Here is a 26,299-nt window from a genome sequence, read left to right as displayed (position 1 = left end):
TTTTAAAAATGGGATACACTTTCCAGTAGTTTCCTAAGAAATGATGGAGGTTTATAATATTTTTGAGACCTTACATTTCTGAAAGCATCTTTACACATACACTCGCTAATAGTTTAAGTCATAGTTGGAAATCATTCCTTTTCTGCATATAAAAGGCATCTTCAAGGTTTCAGATGGTGCCGAGAAGTCCAAATGAGTTCAGAATCCTGATCCTTCATATGTAGTCTCTATTTGTTTCTCTCTAGCAAGTTATGAGACCTTTATTTGTCCCTGATATTCTGAAATTTCAAAATGATAGGCTTTGCATCAGTATTTCATCTAATATGCTCTCACATCCTTGAGTCTGGGAAATTTTTTTGGACACTTTCATGTTCTCTTATTTTTGTTATAGACTTCCTGTATTTGAATGTTGAACTTCCTGTCTACTCCTCTAAATTTCCTATCTTTTTGCTTCTATTTCTGTTTCTCTGTGTTTAGGTTTTTGCTTTGGGGACTTTTTTTTTTTTTTTTTAATGTGGAAGCTTTGTTTAAGTTCTCTTATCCACTGTTGAAGAAACTCATTTATTCTCTTACTTTTTTATATTGCCCCTATTCTTGTTATGTAGATTTAATAAATTTTCTTATTTCTCTGATGGTACTGATGAGCATTTTCTCCAGCTTTTCTGTGCATAATTCCTGTTTCCTGTAGTTTACTCTATTTCATTCATTCCAGTCTCTCTCTTTCTTGCTAGGGCAATGGTCCCCAAATGTGTTTGCATATTAGAATCACCTGGTAAATCTTTAAAAATTCCAAAGTCTGGGCCAATTAAATGATAATCTCTGGGTACAGGACATAGAACTCAGCATTTTGAAGCTTTTCAGATGAGGTTATGGAGGTTCTGGGGTAATTCAAGTTGCTTCTCAACTTTTTCTCAGTTGTCTTGAGATTTAGCTTTCTTGGCTGTGCAGAGTTGTCTACTACTTTTTTATCTTCCTCTGGCTTCCAAAATTCTATTGTGTGTGTGTGTGTGTGTGTGTGTGTGTGTGTGTGTGTGTTGGCCATTTCACAAGTTCTCAAAGGAGCAGAGCATGGAGTAAGGCTCCATAGGAGAGATGAGATGGGAAGTTTGAATGGGAGGGTCCTATTGCCATATATACCCATATATCAGCTACATTTAGACTTCATGATTCATTTAAGAAGAGGATACTAGCTTCAAAACAGCCTGAATCTTCTTTAAATATAAGAGCACTGGCATTATAGTTACTAAAACCTCAGGTAGTTACTCTCTTATTTATAATTAATGATATGGCCCTTAAGTTTACCTTTGTCCTATTTGGCAGGGAGAGGATTGAATTTAAAACCAATTAGTGTTGGGTAGGGGATATAGCTCCGAGGCAGAGCATGTTCCTAGCGTGTGCAAGACCCTGTGTTTGATTCCCAGAACTGCAAAAAACAAATAAAATAAAAATTATTGTAAGCAAGATTGTAGATTGGTTGTTAACCTGGGTAAGAGAAAAAATTCTCAAGGATATTAGTAGAACTTTTAGTAAAAAGACACACTGGTTTTTCCTATCCCAAATGCTGTTGGGGTGAATCTGATACAACACATACCCGAACCACACTTTGCTAGCTATTAATTTGTGTTACTGAATTAACAGGCTTGTTTTTAAACAAATTTGATAATTTTTATAGACTCCTTATCTACCCTAACTTGGAATTGTTGAGGGCCTGCAGAAATGAGAGCAACTGAAAGATAAAGCTGTGAAATATAGTGTGTTGTTTATAATCAGTAGATCACTAAACACAAGCAAGAAATTCAGGGGCTATAAAATGTCTCCTGTCTTCAGAGCCAGTTGGCGCTTGATCATCTGGCACAGTCAGGTAATTCAATAGCTGGCTGGCAAGTTACTGTATATTTAATTGCTTTCCAACGTACAATTTTATTGGTGAAATCGTGGCCTTCTTTTGATTATTCCATGGACTGTTGCAAAAAATGGGGGCAAATTATGCCCGAGACTTCCAGTTCCCAGAAGTGTTGTTGCTTTCTTTTAAACACCGACCATTGTTTCTCATCTTCCCTCCCTTCCTAACTTCTGTTTGTTCCCTTCCTTCCCTTTCCCTCCCTGCCTAATAAACATTCAGTTGCTGCTCTTTCTGTGTGAAGGTGAAGTATTTCTTTCCCAAGTGTGGGTGGATGTAACTCAAGAATATGATGCCAGATTCAGCTGCATATCCTGCCCTTTTTTTTTTTTTTGAATTTTTTTTTTGGTACCAGGGATCAAACTTGGGTCCTTGCGCTTGCGCAGCAGGCAGTGAAACCACTGAGCTCAATCCCCGGACCCATCCTGCCCTTTGATGAGTCCTTTTGTGATGAGTTCTGGCTTTCCCCAGGAAACCCTGGAGTTTGGCTCAAAATGAGCCTTCCATTTTCACTTGCTTCTTGTTAAGATAGTTTATCTGCAGTGGCAGCCAAGGCAGCCGAAGGGAGTCAGAGGGACAGGGGAAAGAGAGCCCCATTTTGAGTCTGGAGAAGCGGCCTAAGAAGAGTGTGTGTGTGTGTGTGTGTGTGTGTGTGTGTGTGTGTGACATACCATTGTGCTACACTACACAGCCGGAAAGTCATTTAGAAGATAAAATTACGAGTGACTTCCTGTTTCATCAAAAGTTAAAGAAATTAATATTGAAAGAAAAGTCACAAACTCCTTTAAGATGGTAGCTGTACTTCTGTCATTTCCTGTTGAGAAAATGCATGATGTGTGACTATGTTTTTTTGGTACCAGGGATCAAACTTGGGACCTTGCGCTTTCAAGGCAGGCGGCAGAACAATTGCGCTAAATTCTCGGCCCAGTGTGACTATTTTTATTCAGTTATTCTTTCAAGTACATTTGATTTTTATTAAGCACACCAATATAAACAGTGGAACAATTGTCATATAGTCAGCAGTGCTATACTTAGTCATTATAAATTGTATGCAGCTTCTAGACACAGAGTTTTACCATTGTGGATTAAACATAATAAAGATTTAGGTCCTCCCAATAAAGGTCAGAGGTGTTGGCTTACAGCTGAGGTCTCTGAAATTCTCTGGCCTTTTTTGTCATGGACTCAAGGTAGCTGCTGGCTCCTGCCACCATACCTGCTTTCTGGCAGCTTGAACAAGGCAGGGTGATAGAAGGGCAGAAAGTTCCTAAAAATTATTTGTTTCTTTTTAGGCTCATCTCATTGGCCACACCATCTGCAAAGGAGGCTGAAGAATATAGTTTTTCAGCAGAGAGATTGTTTGATGTCTATTAGAACAGGTGATGGGGGTGGAACTTGGCTGGCTTCCTAGCAACCTGGGACTGGCTCAGTTGACAGTGTTGGCGTGCATCCAGGGTCATGGACATGGTAGGGTTCTGGGGTATGTGTGGGAGAGCTCAGGGCTTGAAGTCCAGAGCTTCTTACATCTCCAGCGCTCTGAGCCTATGAAGTTGATGTCGGGTTGCTGAGTCTAAGGCATTTCTAAAATGTTTAGGACCTGAAGAGTTTCAGATTTTGGAGCATTTTGGATTTAGAAGTTTTGGATTAGGGCTGCTCAACATGTGATAATGTCTACCCGCAGGTTTCCCGGATAGAGTGTCTTATAGGGTCTCAAAGTTTTTCAACATGACCTTGGAAGTTGGGAAGCCCAAGATTATGATGTAACCTCAAGTTTGGGGACAACTGGGGAAATGGGACCTAGTGGATGCTTATCCCTGAATCTCTCTTACTGGGTGCTGAGCTGGAGGGGCCCTATATCATCTCCCAGTGACAAACAGCCCTGGTGTAAATTGGTTGGCCCCGAGGCAGGTGTCAATTAGATTTCAAGAGGTGTGAGGCCTGCCGCACACTGCCTGTCTGTGCGCCCGAGGTCTGAGTGGGGATCTGCCTCACAGTTCAGGATTTTCATTTTTTATACTCGCTCATTTACAGATGTTTGATCAGGTGTGAACTTCTACCAAGAAGACTATAAAACAGAAATTTAACAAGGGAGTCTGAAATGCCATACGAAGGGTCAGACTTTACATGAATTACGTACTGGGCTTTAAAAAATGAACAAAGTCACTCTTTCTTTTTCATTTCCTTGTGAAGCTCCTGGAAGGAAGGTTCAGGAGTTCACAGTGCCTGTGTTGGCTGCTGACCGTGGTCACCAGGCCTGCCTTTACTCGTGTCTTTTCCCTCCTCTTGACCTGGCCAAAACCTACTGATTTGCAGGCCTCGTTCAGGCTCCTTACCTGTAAGCCTCAATAACCTGGGACCCAGGTGGAAGAACTCTCTCCTTTCCTGAGGCAAGGTCTGTCTCAGATATTTAAAAACATCAGACATTTACTGAGAGCTTCTCGTGTGCCCACCCTGTTCCAAGTGTTTCCTGTGTGTTCACCCATTTAATAGTTATGAAAATTCAACCAGGTAGGAAATACTACTGTCCTCATTTTAAAGATGGAAATTGAAACCTGGCAGGGTGGCACACTCCTATAATCCCAGCACTTGGGTGGCTGAGGCAGAAGGATCACCACAAGTTCAAGGCCACCCTGAACTACATGCCAAGACTCTGTCTCAACAACAATAAAAAAAACAAAAATAAGAAAAAAGAAAAGAAAGTTGAGACACAGGTTACAAGTTAGCTTAAAATCATATGGCTAGGAAATGCCCAGGTCAAGATTTGAACCCAGGTCCTTGACCAATTGTAGGGCATGCAGGGCAACCATTTTAATAATGTGTATGTTTCCTTTAGTAGGTTACAAGAAATTTTCTGTCAGGGATGTATTTTATTCCATTGAACAGACCTGATATTTTGTTGGTATTTTGTTTTGTTTTGTTTTTTGGTGCTGGGGATTGAACCCAGGGCCTCACAAATGCCAGGTGTGCCCTCTCCCACTGAGCTCCTGAATGAATGACTATCTATACACACCTAGTACGTGGTAACAGGTTCACACTACGTAAGGTTCCAAATGAAATACTCCACGCTCCAATTCAACTTTCTATCTCCACACTGAACACTGTCAGCAGCTTCTTCTGATTCCTTCCAGTAGTTTTAATGTCCATAGCTGTGTATAATGCCCTAAAGAACTCATCCAAACAGGGTCACGCTTAAACAGATTCTGTTCCTAGCTAGAACAACAGGTCTAAGGGAAATTACTTCCAATTTGCAAGGAAATGAAAACCCCAAAGAAGGGATGATTCGTGATACTTGGCTTAACTATGATATCTTGGACATTCCATTGATTTTTGTCTCCATAAAAGTTGTTCTAACCATGTGGTAGTAACTTCAAATCCTTTGGGGAAAGGGGGAAAGAAATGAGGAAAGAGGTATAGTTGGCCCTCTGTATTTAAGAATTCTGCGTCTTTATATTCCACCAACCATGGATCAAACAATATTTGAAAAAATTGCATCTGTGGTGAACATGTTGTGTTTTCTTGTCATTACCTAAATAATATGGTATAACAGCTGTTTATGTAGGGCTTACATTGCATTAGACATTGTAAGGACGACAAGAGATGATTTCAGATATACTGGAGGATGTGCGAAGATTCTATGCAAATACTGCATCATGTTATATAAGGGGCTTGAACATCCTTGGATTTAATATAAAAGGGGTATCCTGGCACCAGTCTTGTATGAACACAAGAGGCAACTATAATTGTGTGTCTTAACCAGTGTGCTTGCCAATAGTGCTCAGAATTACTAAAGGATTCTTCTTTAGTTTCTGTTATTCTGTATTTACAAAGAAGCATTTACTAGAGTTTAAAAAAAAGAAAACCCAGCGTGAGGAGCAGAGACCACTGACCAGAGCATGAAGGCTGTTACATCCCCAGGGCTGTGGTCTTCACAGCCAGGGCGTTGTTGGTGCCTAATGAACCATGGACTCCTGGGCTGCCATAGAAAAGGGTGAATTTTCCACGGGGCTTATGTTTCGCGATGTTCTGAGTTCTTCAGCTGTGCAAGCCTTTCACCTCCTTCTCTGGCAGGAATAACACACTCATGTTCCATATGGTACAGATGCACCCTTCTCTCAGCAGAGGGGAAAGGGGGAGAATTTCTGCAAATGTGACTCTGAGAAGAGTGTATTTGTTGGTGATCTTCATCCTTAGGTACAGACCAGACACTTCAAGCAGGACTAGCCCATTCCTACACAGCATCTTGGATTCATTTGCACCCTAAGGATTTGCCCCTTTGCCATGATGCGTAGAATAACCTGCTCAGGCTTCCTATGCAGCAGGGAAATCTGAACACTGCTCTTTTTTTCCCCCTAAAATGTCTAGGTCCATCTGTTTTCTCCACAGAAGCAACACAGACAGAAACACAGATGAAACCGGCTTTCATGAGTTTTTTAAAAAATGTGGCAACATACACATACAATTCTCCATTTTAGCCATCCTGAAGTGTACAGTTCAGTGGCATGAAGTGCATTCACATGGTTGTCCAGCTGTCACTACCATCCATCTCCAGACCTTCTCCATCTTCCCATATTGGAATTCTGTACCCACTAAACCACCTCCCCATTCTTCTCCTCACTTCCTGGCAATCACAATCCTACTTTCTGTCTCTGTGAGTATGACCACTCTAAGTCTCTCACGTAAGTGCAATCATGCTGTATTTATCCTTCTGTCACCGATGTATTTCACCCAGCACAATATCCTCCAGTTTTGTTCATGCGGTACCATGCCTTAGAATTTCCTTCCTTCTTCAGGCCAAATAATATTCACACATATATATATATATATATTTCTTTTTATTTATATACACTGCATTTCTTTTATTTGTTCATCTATCAGCAGGTGCTTGGATTATAATCTCCTGGAGATTATAAAACATGGTGCCATGGACAGGGATGTACAAATAGCTCTTTGAGTCCTGCTTTCAAATACTGTGGGTATATGCTCAGAAGTGCATTTGCTGGATTATATAATAATTATGTTTAATCTTCTGAGGAATTTTCATACTGTTTACCACAGCAGAGGCACCATTTTGCATTCTCACCAACAGTGCACACAAGATCTGATTTTTCCACATCCTTACCAGTATCTTCTCCTCCTCCTCCTCCTCTCCTCCCCCCTCCCCCTTCCCCTCCCCCCTCCTCCTCTTCCTCCTCCTCCTCCTCCTCCTCCTCCTCCTCCTCCTCCTCCTCCTCCTCCTCCTCCTCCTCCTCCTCCTCCTCCTCCTCCTCCTCCTTCTTCTTCTTCTTCTTCTTCTTCTTCTTCTTCTTCTTCTTCTTCTTCTTCTTCTTCTTTTTTCTTTTTTTTTTTTTTTACAGTAGCCACCCTCATGGATGTAAGGTGTATCTCATTGTGGTTTTGGCTTGTATTATTTTTCACTCGAGAAGAATCATTCTTCATCCCGGGTTTGGGTGGGAGTGGCTATGACTTGTGCTTTTGAAGAGGAACTTTTTCAAATGCTAGATTCTCTACTGAATGGTAGGCGCATTTGCCAGCATATGGTTAGGCCTAAATACAGACTGTGACCTTTGAAAGGTACAACTGCACCACCCTGTGTTGCTGGTCCTTAGTGACCTCACCAGAGGAGTCCAGGCAACTAAGTCCTGTCCTGACTCCAGGATGGGGAATGTGCTTTCTCTGACATAGCACCAGGACAGCTTTGTGCTGTTATGTAAAAAGGAGAATGCTGTTCCAAGTGGCAGGGTCAAGCATGGACACTCTGACTATTTTAGTCATGGTGGCAAAGGCTTGGCCTGAAACACATGGACAGAGGACCTTTTCTGTTGGCAGTAGGAGAAGACTTATTGCAGTCCTCTGTTGGTGCAGATCTTGAAAATGCTTAAGGAAACACTAAATTGGGTTTCTGCTTCCAATGCTTTCCTTCCACAAACATTTTCACATTTGTCACTATAGCTTAGCTTCATGATATTCCTTAGACCTAGCAGAAACTATGTCCATTTGACAAGAGAGAAACAGTCTTTGGGATATCAAATGTGTTCCTTGGGAGCACATGGTCAGTAAGCACCGTGTTAGTCAGTTTTCCATAGCTGTGACAAAATATCTGAGGTAATCAGTGTATAGGAGGAAAGGTTTATTTTGGCTTATGGATTCAGAGGTATCAGTCCATGATAGGTTGGCTCTGTTGCATTTGGACCTGTGGGGAGATAGTACATCATGGTGGGGAGCATGTGGTGGGGAACACACAGAGAAGGAAGACTCTGGAGGCCAGGAAGTGAAGAGGGAGGAAGGGCTGGGATTTCCACTCCCTTCAAGGCCATGCCTCCAATAACCTAACCTACTTCCATTAGGCTCTGCTTCTTAAAGGATCAACTACTTCCCAGCAGCACCACAGGCTGGAGACAGAGCCTTCAACACAAGGGCCTTCCTTTGTGGAACAATAGCACTAAGCATCCAAGGTCTAGACCAGTGACTGGTTCTGATGGAGATGATCCCATCCGGGAGGGAACATGTCATGGATTTGAGTGACCTGCCTTCTTCAGGACTTTTCAGGGCCTGAGGGAATGTGCTCTGTTGGTGAATGGCAGTGACTATGCCCACGATGTGTCTGACCCTTGGCCTACAAATTCTTGCTGTGTTGAATTAAACTGCAGCACAGGAGGCCAGTGCTCTGAAGAAGGCACAGCTCAGCCAGGCCTTTCCAGGCTCAGTGGATGGCACTGAGCAGCTCTCAAACCCCTTCAACATTGATTTGCTTGGTTCTGTTTAGCTTAAGTTTAAAACTATAGCTTATGACCATTAAGATCACTAAATCAGCTTCCCTTGTTGGGCTTTTATGATTGCTCTGCTGGATTATGGGGCACTGGAAATTTTACCTCACTAGCAATGCTCTCTGAATGACTGCTGGCATTCTACTTGGGCTTAAATGACCCAAAGTACACACAGTTCTGGGCAAGCCTATGTGATCCACCTTCTGAAATTTGCTAATGAGGACCTGAGTGTCAGAGAGAGCACGTGGATGCCCATGAACCCAGCTGGCAAAGCTGTTGATAGACAAAAGAGAACCAGCTAAGATTTACAGCTTCTCTCTGCAGAGGTCACCCATGGGCTTAGCCCCAAAGAGTGGTGGTGGTGGGGGAACAGCAAGGACAGGGAGAGGGGGTGGGACATCAATTCTTGAGGGTTTTAGATTACGGTATTAGTGGGAACATGGTGACTGTTCTTTAAATAAACAAGCTAATGGCATTCTGTCTTCTGCTTTTAAAATGAGAAGAAAAACCTTCAGATGGCCAATTTAGATAGACATCCTGGTGTGTATTTACCTGTGTAATATATAACTTGTATTTTCATGATCTATTTCTTTATGGAAAGCACCTCTGGTCAAAGATAACTGGATGGGAAGAAAGACCTTTAGTTGCTCTGAAAAACATTTATAATCTGCATGTTGCTCTTTGGGATGAAATCTTCAGAGCCCACTTTAAAGTTATACACCCTAAAGTTCACTTGAAAGAAGCCAAAGATACCCAACTTTAGCTTTTTTAGAAGTTGTTTTCAATTAGTGGATGATTTTGCAAATTTAGTGTATGTCTCAGATGACCTTCCAAGGCTTCTTTGTACCTCAGAGCTTCTCAGAGAGTGCTGCTTCTTAAAGCTTCATCACGCACAATCGTGTCCATCCCATGGGGCAGGACCAGAGCATCACTCTCCTGTGTCACAGTCATGCGAAGTCCGGAAAGCAAAAGAGAGTCTTGTTTTTGTTTCACTCCATCTTTGTGGAGCTGTAATGATGAGAACTGAATGAGAAAATGTGAAAGCAACTGGTGGCTAAATGTGTATAGGATATGAAACCACCTGGGCACCCAAGCATGATGGTAGGGGATGCTAACACATCCCCAGCACTAGTAAACATTTATAGCTTGGGTTCCTTAAGAAAATCTCATGCTGAACTCATTTATTCCCCTTTCTCCTCCTCAGTTACTCAATTAGGGGATGAGGTCAATGCCATGACTTAATTTCTGTATTTAAATATCCTTGCTGGAAATTCAGAGGCATGCAAGGGGACAGTTAGAGATGGGGGTGGCTGTAGCACCAGTTCGATAAGACCTGGAGCGGTGTGCAAGATTTGGTTTCTGCTGAGGTGCACATGGAGGACGATATGTCCGTGCAGGACTCTGGTCTGAGGCTTTGTGCAGTTAAGGCACAAGGCTCCCCGTCTCTCCCTGTAAGAAAACTCTCCCGAAGACAAGTGAATGCAAGCAACATTGTTATAAGAATGAACTGGAAACTGCAGATGTGGAAAAAAAGAAGGGCTGGCGAATTTCAGTACCTCGCACATTGTTCATAACGAGTTACTCGTGATATCATGAGCTATTATAAGGGAGTCTGCTCTATGATCCAGTCCCTTGTCCCTTGGCCTTATCCTGTTCATCCTTTTGAATGTGAACTTTAAAGACTACTAAAAGCAGATACTTCTAATCTCCTAAGGAACCATGTGTCTTGAAAACTTTTAGCACCAAAGCTGGAAGCAGCCTGCACAAGTGAAGCCTCCTTCAAAACTGGGAGCACCATTTAGTGTCCAAAAACTTGCAGATGCCAGGCATGGTGGCACAACCTGTAATCCCAGCACTCGGAAGGCTGAGGCAGGAGGATTGCCATGAGTTCGAGGTCAGCCTGAACTACATAGTGAGTTCAAGGCCAACTGAACTGCAGAGGGAGACCCTGTCTCAAAAAAAAGGAAAAAGAACCTTGTAGATGAGGGAAACTCTAAGTAGGTACTTAAGAGTTGTCGATTTTAAGGAGTCTACTTTTGATATAACCACCTAAAGAGATTTTGTTTCTTCCTGTTTCATTCCAAGTGAACTTTTCTCACACACAGATCTCAACATGGCCAATTGCTACTTAGGTAAATATTTTAATATTTTAAAGAAATTATTTCTTATTTAGAGAATGGGCTAACCTCAATTTTAAAAGTCATAAAATAAATGTTTATTTCTAATGACTCTAGTAAGATAAACTGGACAGGAAAGGGATGTTTTCTTTTTGATACATAGAGTTTTAAATCATTGAACCATGAGTCATTGTCAAGTAATCACCGTGTTATAGGAATAAAGACAGAATTTGGGGATGATTGGTGTAGAGTTGAGTTGAAAGGACTGAGGAGTTTTATAAGAGGGATAAATCTGCTCAGTGTTCATGGATGTCAAGGAGACAAGAGGACTGGTTGTGTGTTATGATGGCCAATGTAGGATGAAATGTCAAAGAGCTGTCAGTTTCTAAGAGTTAAAGGATTTCACTAACAGGATAAAGCTTGCATGCAGAAAGCATGGTCCACTTGTTATTATTGAGCTGAAGAAGTAAAAGAATCTTCTAAGAGAGAGAGAGGGAGAAGACAATCTGAAATCTAATATATAGATACATGCCTTAGAAGGATGTTAAACACTTTACATTTTTTTTAAAAAGTGCCATATCAGAGTTGGCCATTTAGGAAGAAATGAGGGAATGTTGTCCAGGATATGAGCTATGCAGGAATGTATAAGCTGAAGATCTGCAAGCCGAAATGTAGATGCAAGCCTTATAACGCAAAGAGTTCTGCTTTGAGGTGACTGTATTCCCTCATCAGAATCAGAAGCCTGAGTTATGAAGTGGAGTGCAAGTGATCAGCCAAAAAATGAAGTGGGCTGGAAGATACCCTCCCGGGGACCACAAACAATGGGAGTTGTGAGCAATCGAGAGCTGGTAGAAACCCTGCACATACAGGCTGATGGGCTTTTGTGCTGCCTGACACTGATGGATCAGGTCAAAATAAATACACTATTTTGATATAGGATAGTTCCATTTTATTAGCAGAGGAAATGGAAAGGTGACCATGACTTTTTCCCCTAAAGACAAAGAAGGCTACATTTTATATCAAATCTGTGAAATTAAACTTTGGTAAGCAAAGACCAACTCTTTGGTATAATCTGAAAAATCATTCACAAAACCTTTGGAGGAAAGTGTAATGAAATATAATGCCCAAAGGCAAATTTATTAAAATGGGGTTTTCACAGGGAATGTTACTCATAAGCACACCATTTTACGATTACTAAGTATATTTGTAGATCCCAATTTTTATTTTGGAAATGGTGATTATTTCTTGAATTCAGTATGAAAACTTTAACATCATTATTTATTAAAATAAAACATGTTTTAGAGAAAGTATGTTTAATATCATAATTCCTATTTTTAATTTTTAATAAGAGATTACATCATCTAGGAGGAAAGGTTATGTATACCCTATGAGCATGAATTTGGTTAAATCATTATTGATAGGAGTAATATTTTAATAAAAATATTATGCATTTGAATGGCATGCAATTTCATTAAAATATATACCCATTTTATATCATAAACTAGCGCTGGCTATTCAATCACTGGAAACTACAGATTTTAGATTTTTAAATTGATCTTTTTTCAGCTAGAGTCCCCATTTTACAGATGTGGATTTACATAGGAGTATAATCTTCATTTGGTTAATTTTTCTTTACAATTCAAAAGAAAAACTGCATTTGAGAAAAACTGACATTTATCGCCACAACTGTTAGTAAAGAAAAATGTCAATGTGATCTAAACTAAAAGTAGAATTCATAAAATGTGCTTAACATTTTCTTTCTTTTTTTTCTGGTACGGGGATTGAACTCAGGACCTCGCATTTGCAAGGCAGGCGTGGTGCCACTGAGCTAAATCTCCAGCCCCCCCGCCCCTCCATGCTTAACACTTTATAGGATCGACATGGAAACTAAACTTACTGATTTTCAAGTAACATTACTCCTATTAGATAGGAGGTGTGATTAATTTTATGGGGACTAATAAAAAATGAACAACAGCAGAGTGATTGTATGTGAAGAACTTTCCATGTATAGATTTGACTAATGTTGCTATAGTATGTTATGTATTTGTGCAACATGCCCCACCAATAAGGAGATCAGCCTGAAAATTATGTTGCTATATAATTGAATTAAATCAAAATAAAATTTTTACAATGATTGTTAAATACCAAGTTGAACTGATCTCATTATATGTGAAACGCAAGTCTATTTAGACTACTTCTACATTTCAATGCATAAAAAGAATGAGATATGACCAGAATAGCTGGAAAATTTACTTGTATTTTTTAGCAGTTTCCCACTTCACAATTGATTTATTTTCTGCAATTTGATGGAATATCTCAGGAGATGAGTATTAAGTAGGCGGCACCTCTCGGTTAGCAGAGGAAGAGCAAACATACATGGTGCCATGTTGTCTGAAGTAGAGATTTTGCTCCTGATAGTTACTGTGTTCACAATGCAGAAAAAGTTCACTAAGCGCGGTGAGAAAGGCTCAGCTGTGTGTAGTAAACACAGATGGAGCAGTTTCACACGCGGCTTCTCACTGGAAACAGACTTGACTTCTGTTCCTCGAACACCCGTAGTTGAACTTTCCATCTGTGACTGCTCCTGGAGCCGATCCCTGCGGCACCTCCTTGTAGGCATTTATTTATTTGGGCTGCCCTGGGTGCCACTCAGCACTCTGTGAAGGAAGAAGAGCATCTGCACTGCTGCTTGCTTCCTGTGAACACACACCCCACGTGCTGCTGCTTTCGGGCCTTGCAGGGAGAGTGTTAAGCCCAGGAGTAAGGCAGCCCTCCAGTTCCCACTCACTGCCAAGGCTGAGACTCAAGAGTTCTCCAGATACCGCAGGTGCTACTGCGGTTCAGATCGGTGTCCCCTCAAAGGGCGGGCCCCCAGGGGGCATTGGTGGGACTCCTAAAAGGTAAGGCCTCTTGGGAGATCATTGGGCCCTTTGGGATGTGCTCTTGAAGGAGACTGGGGCCTGAGCCCTTCTCTCTTTTCCATATCCTGGCCGTGAGGGAAGCAGCTTTGCCGAATGCTCCCTTATGATGTGCTGTCACCGGCCCATAGCAACAGGCCCAACTGGTCATGAACGGAAACCTCCAAAGCTATGAGCTGAAGTAAGACTTTTCTCTCTGTATGTGGAGTAGAGCAGGTGTTTGTTATAGCAACGGAAAGCTGATGGACACAGGTACTATTGTAACTTTAAAAAATCTTGTTCAGTATTGTGAAGTTTTAAAAAGAAACTTTACTGAGATACAATCAGCACAGAGAATTGCACACATTTAATGTATGTATTCTGATGGGTTTGGACACATGCGCACAGTCTTGCTACCATCACCACGGCCAAGGTCCTCAACTTATCCATGGCTTCCAAACATTTCCTTGTGTTCTTTTTTGTGCTTTCTTTACCTCTGAACAAAAATTGTTACTTTCGGACTAACTTGACTAGTGATGTACTTCTCATGACAGCAGTGTGATACCAAATCATAGGTTATTGCTCATGATTATACTAATACCTAACACAGATTAATCTATAGTTGCTTGCTTCTTCCAAATACAGAACATTAGAGTATAATAACAAGTGGAATATTTATTTTTGTATACTTTTGAAAGATGCATTTTGATGATTAGTCTTTGTTTTGTTCTGTTTTTTTTTTTTTTGGTGTGTGGGTGAGGATGTTACAGATGTATTCCTGGGCTCAGATTGCAGCTCAGTGTTAGAGCATTTGTCTCGTGGGCATGAGGCCCTGAGTTCTGTCCCACACAAAACCTATATATTTTTTAGCAATTATGAAATATGTAATATGTTATGAACTATGCTAAGATCCAGGGCAATAGTTCCCTAAAACGTATTCCTCAGGTCTAACTAGAACTTTATATTTTTTGGTCAATATCTACTCCTTCTCCATTCTCCTTCCCCATCACAATCTCATTTTTGATTTGTAAGAACTGTGCTATTTCCTTTAAGGTGATATCCACCTTTATAGAGTATATATATATTAACCAAGTTACAGCATTTAAGTGTATTAATCCTAACTGTATTTGGGGACAAATTATAATATACAGTTGACCCTCCATACCCAAGGATTCCACATCTGCAGATCCAAGCAATTGTAGATCGAAAATATTTGGAAAAAACTTGTCTATACCAAAATATGTACAAGCTTTTTTTTTTTGTCATGATTCCCTAATACATTGTAACAACTGTTGACAAAGCATTTACTTTGTATTAGCTCTCATAAGGAATCTAGAGAGTATTTAAAGTATATGGCAGACTGTGTATAGGTTAAATCCAAATGCTAAGCCATTTTATATAAAGGACTTGAGAATCTGGGGATTTTGGTGTCTGTAGAGGTCCCGGAACCAATCTGCAGATACTGAGGGATGACTTAATTCCCAGTTGTCTAAAGCTCACTCTTGACATGGTTTCTTTTCTAACTTTGCACCTTAATGCTGTTTTTACCTGAGGCCCAAGTTTGGCCAATCTGTGGAGGCCAGAGTTTAGCAGAAAGTTCGAGTCACAAGATGGCCAGCCAGATACTGTCTTCTCTGAGCCCCTGCCAGGAGTCCCGGGTCAGGTCCTGGACGTTCTGGGAAGCTCACTGGTGTTCCACCCAACACTGGGTTTCCACAGAGGACTCCCCACCAGGCCCACAGACACCCGGAACAGCTGAGTGCTGTCCAGGCTCCTTTCTCTGGTCTTTCTGTCTTCCCTGAGCTTATCTAACTGTTACATTAGCTCCTCAGATCTCATGTGGATGGAGTAAAACTTAAAAAGAAACTCAAGTCCATGACAAATATTTTGTCATATATATGTCTTCACACTAATTCATTATGTATGTTATCTAAGTTCATGCATCTTAAATTTTAATGTGCACAGGGCCTGCCTGGGGATTGGTTAGAAGCAGATTCTAATGGGCAGATGGGATAAGGGGCCAAGTTAGTTTCTTTCTCTCTCTCTCTTTCTTTCTTTCTTTCTTTCTTTCTTTCTTTCTTTCTTTCTTTCTTTCTTTCTTTCTCTGTCTGTCTTCCTCCCTCCTTCCCTCCCTCCCTCCCTCCTTCCTTTCTCTCTTTCTCTTGTTCACATATACTAAGCGTGTGCTCCACCACTGAGAAGAGTCTGCATTTCTGTGATGGTCCCTGGTGACACCATGTCTACAGCTGCAGGGACTCACTCTGGACAGCAGGGACTAGGTGACTAAATGCTGAAAGCCTGCTATGGCTCAGACATGAAATGCCTCCCAAATGCTCATGAGATGAAGACTTGGTTCCCAGTGAGGCAGAGGAGGCTGGCTTTTAGGAAGTGACTGGATGGTGAGGTCTCTAGTCTCACAGTAGATTAATCCATGGGTGGCCTCATAATTGGATGGCGTTAATGGGAAGTGATAGAAACTTAAGAGTGGGACCTAGTTGAAGGGAAAGGGTCCAAGGGGGCCCTGGGGGGGACACATTTTGTCCTCAGCTCCTTCCCTCTATTTCCTTCCTGCTAACCGTGAGGTGAGCAGCTTTCCCCCACCACACCCTTCTGCTATGATGTTCCTGCCTCACCACAGGGCTAAAAGCAAAGGATCCAGCTAACCATGAACCGAAACCTCTGAAACTGTGAACCAAAATAAATCTTTCCTCCTTTAAATTGTTTTCTTTGGGTATTTTGTCACAGCAGCAGCCAGCCAAAATAGGGGTGGTTGTAACGGATTCACTTTTACTAGATTTTATATTACATATTTCAAATTCAAAGGCATTCTTAGGAGTTTCTCAGCTTCTCCTTTTCAGAGGCAGCTTTTTAAAAGCTACTCTGCTTTGCAGTGTACGTGTCACATTTCCCATACAGGGGAACGGCAGAAAAGTAAACTATGAGGAGCTTAACTGTTTTCCTCAAATCTCTGGATGTCTCCACGACCCACAGGGCCTCACCTCCCTTTGCCCAAGGAAACACCAAGTGCCTTCCCTGCCTCTGCCACGCGGAGCCATCTGCTGGGAAGGACTGAGCTGGACTCACACTTGGAGCAGGAGACAGGAGATGGAGTGATAAAAATGAGCCTAAAATAAAAATTAAAAAGCACGCCGAGTGCACCATGTGAAATGAATGCTCTTAAACCTGTCTGTGGTGGGAGGAGATCAAAGGCTTTATTGGGTGATGAAAAAACACTATAAACTTCGTGTGGAGACATTCCAGGTTTGGTCTTGTATAGTCTAAAAGAGGAATTTTACTGAGTTAGGCTCAATTTAATCAAACGAACACAAAGAATTCAAGGAACCTTCAGCGCACATGTGCTCACTTGCTTAGGGGCCTCACTGCAGTTTCTGATGAGCTTGATCCTATCCTGGTGATGGAATTTCAAGGAGGTGAAAGCATGCCATGACCCAGGCATCGATGGCAAAGGAAATTTGGGGCAAAGCAAGGCCGATGAGGAAGGCAGGAGTGGCAGGCAGGGTCAGCGGGCCAGGAGAAGTGGGGTCAGCAGTTGGAGTGGGAAGAGGGCAGTTCAAGTGAGAGGATTCAGCCTCTCCTGTTTGGGAAAAGTCAGAGAAGGGGCAGCAGGAAGGGAGTTAGCGAGCACGAACCTCATGTGTCTTAGGTCAGGTCAGCCATCCAGTATAAGATTGAGATGGGGAATAAGATCTACGTCCCTAAAATATACAGTGTTGTTAAATATGAGGCAGAGTCTGAAGGTTTCATTTTAACTGGCTTGTTGACAACGGACAGAACCACAGGGGAGAGTAAATTTTTTTTTTTCTATACCGGGGATCAAACTCAGGACCTTCTACTTGTGAGGCAGGCGGCAGAACCACTGAGCTAAATCCTTGGCCCCAAGAGAGCAAATGTGTTTGATCAGTGGTAGCTATGATCCATAGCCTGGACCCAGATGATGGCAGGGTGGATACTGGGCTCTGCCACTGTTACCCATCTCTGTCCTCAGATGCCAAAGACCTCACTGCATCTTTTCAAAGCTCTTCAGAACCTATCACCCATGTGGTCTGTCCTACAAGAGGGTTGTCAGGGTAGGAAAAACTGTAGAGTGTATTTCATTAATAAAATGCACTTTGGGCTGGGGATGTTTGTTGCTCAGCAGTAGAGCACTTGTCTGGCAGAAATGAGGTCCTAGGTTCCATCCCCAGCACAGAAAAAAACCCTAAGAGTAAAATTGACTGGAACTGTGCTCTACTGGGCCTCTTTTGGGGGCACAGGGAGGGAGCTGTGAATTATAGTAGCCCACCTTTTCAGTGGTACTGCTTAATACACACATCTTCACTTAGTAGATGATCCAAGCAGACTTTTCCGAATTGGCACCTGTAATGTTGAGTGTTCTGAACAAAGCACTTGTTCGCAGGATGGTGGATGCATGCAGTGTCCTTCATTTTCTTGGCAGGGTTATTTTCTCAGGGGACTGTTCCACTCTGCTTGATGTCATCAGCAGCCCGGGAGGAGTCGCTCATTGAGTTCTGAGGTCCAGCCAAACATTTTCTCCCTGGATTCAGTCAGGCAGAACCTGCCCTGGTCCCCACAGACCACAAGACAGGTTGTGCTTTGTGAAAATTCCTTTTATCCACCTAAGACTTTGGGGTGTTTTCCCACTTAATGCACAGAGTATGTGAGAGTGTGCTGAGGATGAGCAGAAATAGATTTACTTCACAAATGATCTCAAAATGATCTTTTATGACTAGGTAAGGAAACATTGTTTTACTATTTCTTTGGCAAATTCTGTTTCTTTGTATTCTTTTTAGGATTTATTTTTCTCTTCCCTACTAGGAGCCTAATCAAAGGTTAACAGTCATTATAAATTGTTACAATTTCACTTTATGCCTGTAGGCATAAGTAAAAGTGATCATGAAATGTTCATCTCGGCACCATCATAAGCAGCAATATGCAAAGGCATCACTCAAGGTACACAGTGCAGTCATGTCCCATATGCAAAAGTGTGAACAGTTTTCTCTAGCAACTGTGTTCTGAAAATGGAGGGGAGTGAATGTCACTTAACTTTACTTAACTGAAGTGAATATGAGGATTGGTAGCAGGGATGCATTTGGGATGAGTCCCAGGGCAGCCTGTTCCCTGATGTAGCCTGGATTTCTAAAATCTAGTTTTTATGGAATGGGAATCAAAGATGGAATAGGCAAGCTCATCTAGTTGTGAATTCTCTTTTGGGTTATTCCCCCACTGTGGTTCAGAGTGAGAGGAAACTGATGCCTAGGCAGCCAGGTGCACCCTGCAGACCCGTGCTGCCCGCAGTTCAGGGACAGATCCTGAGGCCAGGAGCACAGCTACAAATGGAGATGAGAGGAGGGTTGGTTAGATTATCATAACAGTCATCAGAACAACGAATCCTGACCTCCTGAAAGTAGTGCTTTGAGTTGCAAGTATTGAGCTGATGGTTCTAATGATGTCCTTGCCCTCAGACCTGTTCATTAGAATGGCTCTTCTCTGAAACCTATTTTCAGCAAATCAGAATGGGAGAAATACTTTTATGTAGAGGAATGGTCTCCAAATGGTGTTGATTTTGGACGGCTATTAGTAAGAGGCTTTTAGGCACCCTATAAAATGTTTGCTGATAAATTATATACATTGATAACCAGTACATGTACATTTATTTTTATGAATAACATTTAATATATTGTACAAGCTCAAAAGTTGTCTACATGTTCAGTTTTATTCCTATGTATTTTTAAACACATAAAATATATATTTTTATATATCTGAATCTATATCTATTAGTGCATTACTTTGGGCTGCAGTAGCAAATTACCAGAGGTTGGGAGGCTCCAACAGCAGACATTTATTTCCGACAGCTCTAGAGGCTGTGTAGTCCAAGTGCAAGGAGCAGATGTCTAGACAGAGCCCGTTTCCTGGTGTGCAGACGGCCAGGCAGCACCCAGGGTGGGGAGCAGCGCACAGCTGTCCACTGGCTCTGCTCGCAGGGGCGCAGATCCCCGGCAGGGAGGGCACACTGGCTCCCCTTACAGCCTGTCACTCCCCAAAGGCCCCACTTGCACGTAGACTGGTTAGGTTTGCAACACACCAACTTCAGGGGCACACAGACATGCAGCCCATAGGAAGCGGAATAAGTAGAAAGGAATGTGAACATTTCCGTCACGCTCCCCCAGGACTGCTATGGATAACCCTTGGGTGCACACGCCCCTCTTAGGGGACCTGCCTAGGAAACTGGACAAACGGAAAGAGGAGAACTGTGTTTTGAGTATTTAGGCATCGGGGTCGTGTCCCCTTTCTTTCCGATTTCATCCAAAATTCACTGATAAGTTATAAAGTGAATCGGTAAATAGCGACAAAGGCACCCATCTGCAAATACATAACATTTTTTAAGCAAATGCATTTGAATGAAGCAAGATCTTTGGTTTTTCTCAGCCATGAGTGTGAATTCAGAGGCAGAGCATAGTCCCTGATGAGGCTTTCTTTCCATTAGGGGGGTATTGAAGAAAATGATTTCAGGAGCTTCACACTTGAGAGTACCAATCCTGCACACTTTAGTCGAGAGAGAGCAAGTTTTATTTTTGGACAACAAACAAGATGTGGCTACAAGATGTGTTTCCTATTTTAGCAACTTCTATACAGAACTTGAGAATGCAAAGTAAAAAGGGCTCAGCCTGAAGTTAAAGAAGATTGCTGTCTGGGGACAGAAAAGTACAAATACTGTTTCTGTGTATGGGAAACGTCAGTTCAAAGTTCCTCTAGATGTCAGTGTTACATAGAGAAATGAAAATATAGGGCTGGTGGCAAGGAAGACCTTCTTACATCACTCAAATGGTAAAACATATGTGATATATAAAATTGCCACCGGAAAAAGCAGCCTTGTCTGGAAGCTGGCTTCTTATATTTCTCAGTATCAACAGCTTCTGGTGGTTGGGTCAGATTCTGTCCCCGAAGGATGTGGGCCTAGGATGTGGACATTTATCCCGGACACTGACACAGCCTGAGGGCCAAGCATGGACCTTTCAGTGCTCCACATAGTTGTACAGCCAAATCCTTGATTTTAAATACATTGATGGACTGAAATCGACTGATATACACTAGTTTTCGTTGTTAAGGCTACCTTTGCTTTTACCACTGTGTTTATGCCTTGCAGCATAGATCTAGAAGTATAATGCTTATTCATACACCAGGAGTTTTCACTTCAAAAAAGTCATTGAATGACAAACACAAGATATTATAAACACAATTTGTGAAATTATGTTAGTTGACTAATTTGGACATGTATTTTCAAAACTAAACTTAATCTCTCTCTTTTCTTCCTTCCTTTTATGTTAATTCTAATCTTTTGATGAACAAATGTTTATCTCTTTCCTCCTCTAAGGTATTTTCATTTTTGGTCTTTCTTAATCTTCTTTCTTATCTTTTGTGGTGCCAACTATGTAGCAAATAGTTGGCACCACAGGAGATAAATATTAATAATATAGCTCAATAAATATTAGTAATATAACTTACCCTTGATTCTTTTATCATCTCACTGCAGAAAAACAGTATAGTGCAGTGGTAGCGAACCTATGCCACGTGTGCTGCAGCGGGCACACAGAGCCCTCTCCGTCGGCACAGGAGCCCAGTCACCCCAGCAGAGCATCAGATAACAGTTGTTTTTTCTAAATGAAACCCTCAGTATTCATGTTTAATTGCAGTGCTGGCACTTTGCAATAAATAAGTGGATTTGGGGTTGCAGTTTGGGCACTAGGTCTCTAAAAGGTTTGCCATTGCTGGTAAAGTGTGTATACTCACTAAGAACACGGACTGGAAGTAGTAACTGAGTTAGGATCTTGGTGTCATTGGTAAAATGGGACTGTTAATCTCTATCCCACAGGTTGCTATAAGGAGAACCAAGTTAATAATGTGAAGTTCATGGAAGAATACAGGGTTTGAAGGCCATGCACTACACTTTAGCCATCATCACCATTACCTGTGTCAGTATCATCATCAGCATCATTACTGTGCTAACACTGTCATCCTCATTATCAGCATCGCTATGTGCTGCTTTCTGGGCTAAGTACGAGGAGTCCAAGATGAACCAGTCTTTTTGCACATTAGAAGCCCGCAGTCTGGTGGCAAATTGACATGGGACAAAGGTCAAGAAAGTGTTGCCAAAGGTTAACCAGGGTGGGGCAAATACTGAGTTCCATGCAAGCCTAGAGGAGGAAAAGCAACCAGCTTCATTGGGGGAGCTGAAGCCCCTTTCTCCTTCCATCTCTGTACTTGGACTTAAAAACAAAGCTCTGTAGCTCTCATCTCCAACCTTGGCATTCTTCAGATCTACAAAACATGCCTCCATGTTGAAAGATCCCCATCTTAAAAATGGAACTACTTTGAACCCATGGGATTTGCCCTTTGGATTATTTAAAAGTATAATGGAAATTTGTCTTGATAGCTATGCTGTGCAGCTATATGGTGTTTCATGTTTGCAAATCACTCTGGGGCACGTTGTATTGTTTCAAATTTTTTAAAAAAGATATTTTTTAAATAGCCCTACAATTTCATTAGTTTATAAGGAATAACTTTGGAATTTGTGAAAATTTGGGTAGATTTTGCTACTGGTAATCTTTTATATGGCATTAGAGGTTTACAAAACTAATTCATGGACTCTAGGATCATGAGAAGAATGTTTATCCACTTAGGGGAAACAATGAAGAGCTCCACTAAAGCATACTATTTTTTGCCTCCTTCTTTCCAGTTTACACAGTTCACTCATGTATATCCTTACATTTTATTTGATTTTTATGTGAATCATATCAAGACAATTTAAACATAAGTCAAAGATGAGACACACATCATCAGTATCCTTTAATCTATTCATGAAGATGGGCCACCTTCTACAAACCATGAGAGAGTTGTACAGAATTTCTTTGAATGTAATAAATTCATTTGCTTTCAGATACTGCAGGCTATGAAGTGTTTTATTAATTCAGACTGATCCTCCTTCTACAGGACTATTAATTTTGTGGGATTTTGCCATGTATATTATAGTTATACATGTTCTCAATCTGGTGTGATTTTGCCCCCAGGGGACATTTAGCAATTTCTGGAATCATTTTTGTTTTATTAATATTACATTTGATTGGGAAAGTTTAAGATAGGTGGAATAGGTTTTGAGATCTATTGCACTACAAAATGAATATAATCAATAATTTATTGTATATTTTAAAGTAATTAAGAGAATACATTTCAAATATTTAGAGATATGTTTTGGTTATCACAGCTGGAAAAGAGCGCTATTAGCATCTGGAGGATGGAGGCCAAGGATACAGTGAAACATCCTATAATGCTGATGAGATTCCTCACAGCAGAGAATTAACCAGCTCCAACTGTCCGTAGTGCTGAGGTCGAAAAACAGGTATGATAGGTAACCTCCATTATTTGTGTATCCACAGGCTAAGGAGAAGGCATGGTTGAACCCTGGCCTGAAAGAAAGGACGCTTGTCAAAGATGAAAGGACATCAGTCATCACAGGTAATATCCTTAGGATATGAGATAATTAAGGTTAAAGAGAGTTCTGTTACCAGAATTCTGTTGTTATTCAGGAGGAATTACATAAAGCCTGTATGGAGAGAAATGCTGTTTTGTGAATACCTTTATCTGATTGGCTTTTGGTTCTACCAGTTACAAACAAGAAAATCTCTCAAAAACCAATTGTCCATCAATTGGTCATATTTCCATACTGTGCTTTTAAAAGCTTATATCTGCTCTAAAAAGAAACCAGAATAGGGATGCTATTTTATGAAGCCAAAATTAAACTGATCACATGTGTTCCCCATAAAATATTTTGTGTCCTGTGGTGGCTTCCAGAGAGATCTACCAAGAAGAATCATCTCTTCTCTGAGAAAGAAAAGGTTGATAAGCTCAACAAGAAAAATGCCGAGAAGACCAGTGCCTCTGTAGCTCAGCTCAGCTTTGCCATCTGTCCTGCAGAAAGAGGAGGCAAGGAGAAAGACTATGCCTCGATAAATTCCACAGAAGCAAGAGAGAAGACAGGTGGAGAAGACGTTTCATGCACACAGAGCCTAAAGAAACAGGAAAATAACAGTGCTGAAGATGACAAGCAAGCCACTGTGGGTAAAAATGAGTGTCCAATGTCCAGAGGGGAGAAAAATGGGCTCCATCCTAAGGAAGACACTAGTGGAAGGGAAGCTGAGGAAGGAGGATCAGCAACCACAAGCAAAACAGTGCTGGACCAATGTTTGAGTAAAAAGCAACACACCGATCAAACCGATGCTGATCAGTCCCGGGCAAGGTAGGGTTACAGCACTGTCCACCCACAATGGGTGTTTTTATAGGTTTTGATGCCGTTACCGTTTTAGGTCGTAATGAAAGGATGAATGAAGAGTTTTTAAGGAAAGGATTCAGAATCCAGCTTCTCAGTGTATGTACACTTTTTATGGACACACTTTCATGCCATTATTATTTCTTCTTGCCTGAGACATTTTCAGTCTTTTTTTTTTCATTTTATTTTATTTTTTTCACTTTATTAAATTCTTTTATTGGTACATTGTAGGTATACAACACAATTACATTTCTCATTGGGAATTGTACATTTACATGATGCATCTTGGTTCTTATTTTTTCCCCATTCCTAGCCCTCCCTTCACCCCCTCCACCCTTCCCTATTTACAAAGACTTTATTTCCATTTTTTCCATTTCTCATCATTTTTCCTTTCCCTTCTTTCCTTTCCCCTGCTCCTCCCACTACCCCTATACCTGTGGACCTTTTCTTCCTATTTTGCATTATCGATTATTCATTCTAATCATTGGTACATTTTAGGTATACAATATAATGACATTCATCATTGGAAATTTGCACTTTTACATAGTCTCTCTTGGTTCTTATTTTTCACCCTTGCCCAGCCCTCCCTTCAACCTCTCCATTGATAAAGATGATGATTATTAATTTTCCAGTAAGTCAATAATTTTAAAGATCAAGTAAAAAGATTGTTTTGTTCTTGTTGTGTAGCAATATAGAACACAGTCTTCCAGAGGTCAAGAATTAAATAACGATGAGATTTAACTGTGTGTTAAAAACCTAAGTCTGAAAAGGCTTACATAAGTCCAATATGTGTGACACATTGACTGTTTCCTCCAATCCCCAGGATTGTAAATAGATCACTGAAAGACTTTCTTCCTTAAATGCAAAATATATAAATTCAGGAAAATTTGTAGGCAATTAAAGTTAATTGCTTTTGGTTTTAATGAACACACAATTTCTAACTGGACCAAAGTGTGTCAATCATTTGTGTGTTCTTTGTTAGAGATTTAGGACATACTTCTTATTTAATTTTAAAATAATATGTTTGAAACCTAGTCTTGGATAAATCTAATTTTCTATAAATTAAATGTATACATTGATGATTCAAGTCCTTCAGTATAAAGATGTACTTAGCATGATCAAGAGCTGCTCTACACCATAAATTAGGTCAGTTCTTCCACCAATAAAGATTCTTTCATAGCTGCTAAATTTCAGAGCGGTTATTGCTTTGTTTGTTATTCTGTCATTCAGTCATTCTGCTTTTCTGCAAAGAGACACAGCTGAAAGAAATGCAGATCAGGCTAGGTTTTCATACAATGGCCACTTTGCTGAGTTTGTGGAACAAGGGGTCACCATAGGCCTCTTAGAGAGTCCTTCACATGGTAGTTTACTTAGTTTGATAGGGGAAAGCACACTTTTCTTTCATTCCCAGATGCTGAAATGGCCATCTCTGCAGGGGAACCGAGGCTCTCTACATCAGAAGGCCATTGCAGCAAAGCTTCAGCGTAAGAATTTTGACATTTTCTCCTTAAAACTTTGATACCTGCAACTACATTTTATTTTCCAGGTGTATCAGCAGCGTAAAGGCTGTTTCTACACCAGGAATCCGAAGGAATTCCGCAACGGGGTCTGCTTTCCAGAGCGCTGAGCAGGCAGAGTCAGGCGGCAGCAGTAAGCGAAGAGTAACAGAGGAGGAGAGCGGCCTGGACGAGGACCACAAGAAGAGCAGGATGGACGCAGCGGGTGTGGGCGAAGAGGGCGCGTTTATAAAGATGCAAGAAGCCAGCCGAGACCAGAGGGGCGCACAGGGTAAACCCCAGGAGCGCACAGGAGTGGAGACCCCTGGAGAGCAAGACCTGGTGGTCCCCCTGGGTAGGAGATGGCTGGGGTTTGGGCCTTCAGGGTTTCTTAGCCTCTTCCAGGAGCATTCCACCTAGGCTTCTCTTAGCCTACCACCCTGACAGAGACATTGTTGTGCCCAGATTACGAAGTCCCAAAGACCACCAGGAGGCCGTTTCCGATGTAAGCACACGAGGGTCGTTTATTCAAGCTTAAGCAGGGACTCTCAATTGTCACCGACACAGCAGATCGAGATTGAGAGCCCCGAGTTCCAAATTAGCAGGGTTTTTATTGAGATTACAGCAAGCTTCAGTCATTAGCAGCCATATGATTGGTTAACATTTAGCAAGTATGAAGTGTCGAATTTTGATTGGCTAGGCTCATTGGGGGTTGAAGGGGATTACGTATAGGTTTTTACAAGAAAAATGGGGACAAAGGTTAGTGGTCTACTTTCACGTACTGAT

General features: G+C 41.4%; 1 protein-coding gene across 19 annotated transcripts in view; it reads left to right on the top strand.

Annotated features, from left to right (window-relative positions):
- The window catches only part of Mylk4 (myosin light chain kinase family member 4), a 95,392-nt gene that overhangs the window by 45,045 nt on the left and 24,048 nt on the right, over positions 1 to 26,299 (top strand). For 18 of the 19 annotated variants that reach the window (XM_087181723.1, XM_087181715.1, XM_087181727.1 and 15 more), the window contains 3 exons: positions 23,128 to 23,206; positions 23,543 to 23,987; positions 25,564 to 25,868. In XM_087181723.1, coding sequence (XP_087037849.1) covers positions 23,128 to 23,206; positions 23,543 to 23,987; positions 25,564 to 25,868 — 829 coding nt within the window. The remainder of the gene's footprint in view (positions 1 to 23,127; positions 23,207 to 23,542; positions 23,988 to 25,563; positions 25,869 to 26,299) is intronic. The other variant, XM_087181725.1, reaches the window with a different exon arrangement.

Source organism: Heterocephalus glaber, unplaced genomic scaffold, assembly GCF_053883595.1.
Source record: "Heterocephalus glaber isolate CG9 unplaced genomic scaffold, H.glaber_assembly_v1.0 deba00001472, whole genome shotgun sequence".
NCBI classification, from domain to species: domain Eukaryota; kingdom Metazoa; phylum Chordata; class Mammalia; order Rodentia; family Bathyergidae; genus Heterocephalus; species Heterocephalus glaber.
Note: the sequence above shows the minus strand (reverse complement) of the source record. Positions and strands in the feature narration are given on the sequence as shown.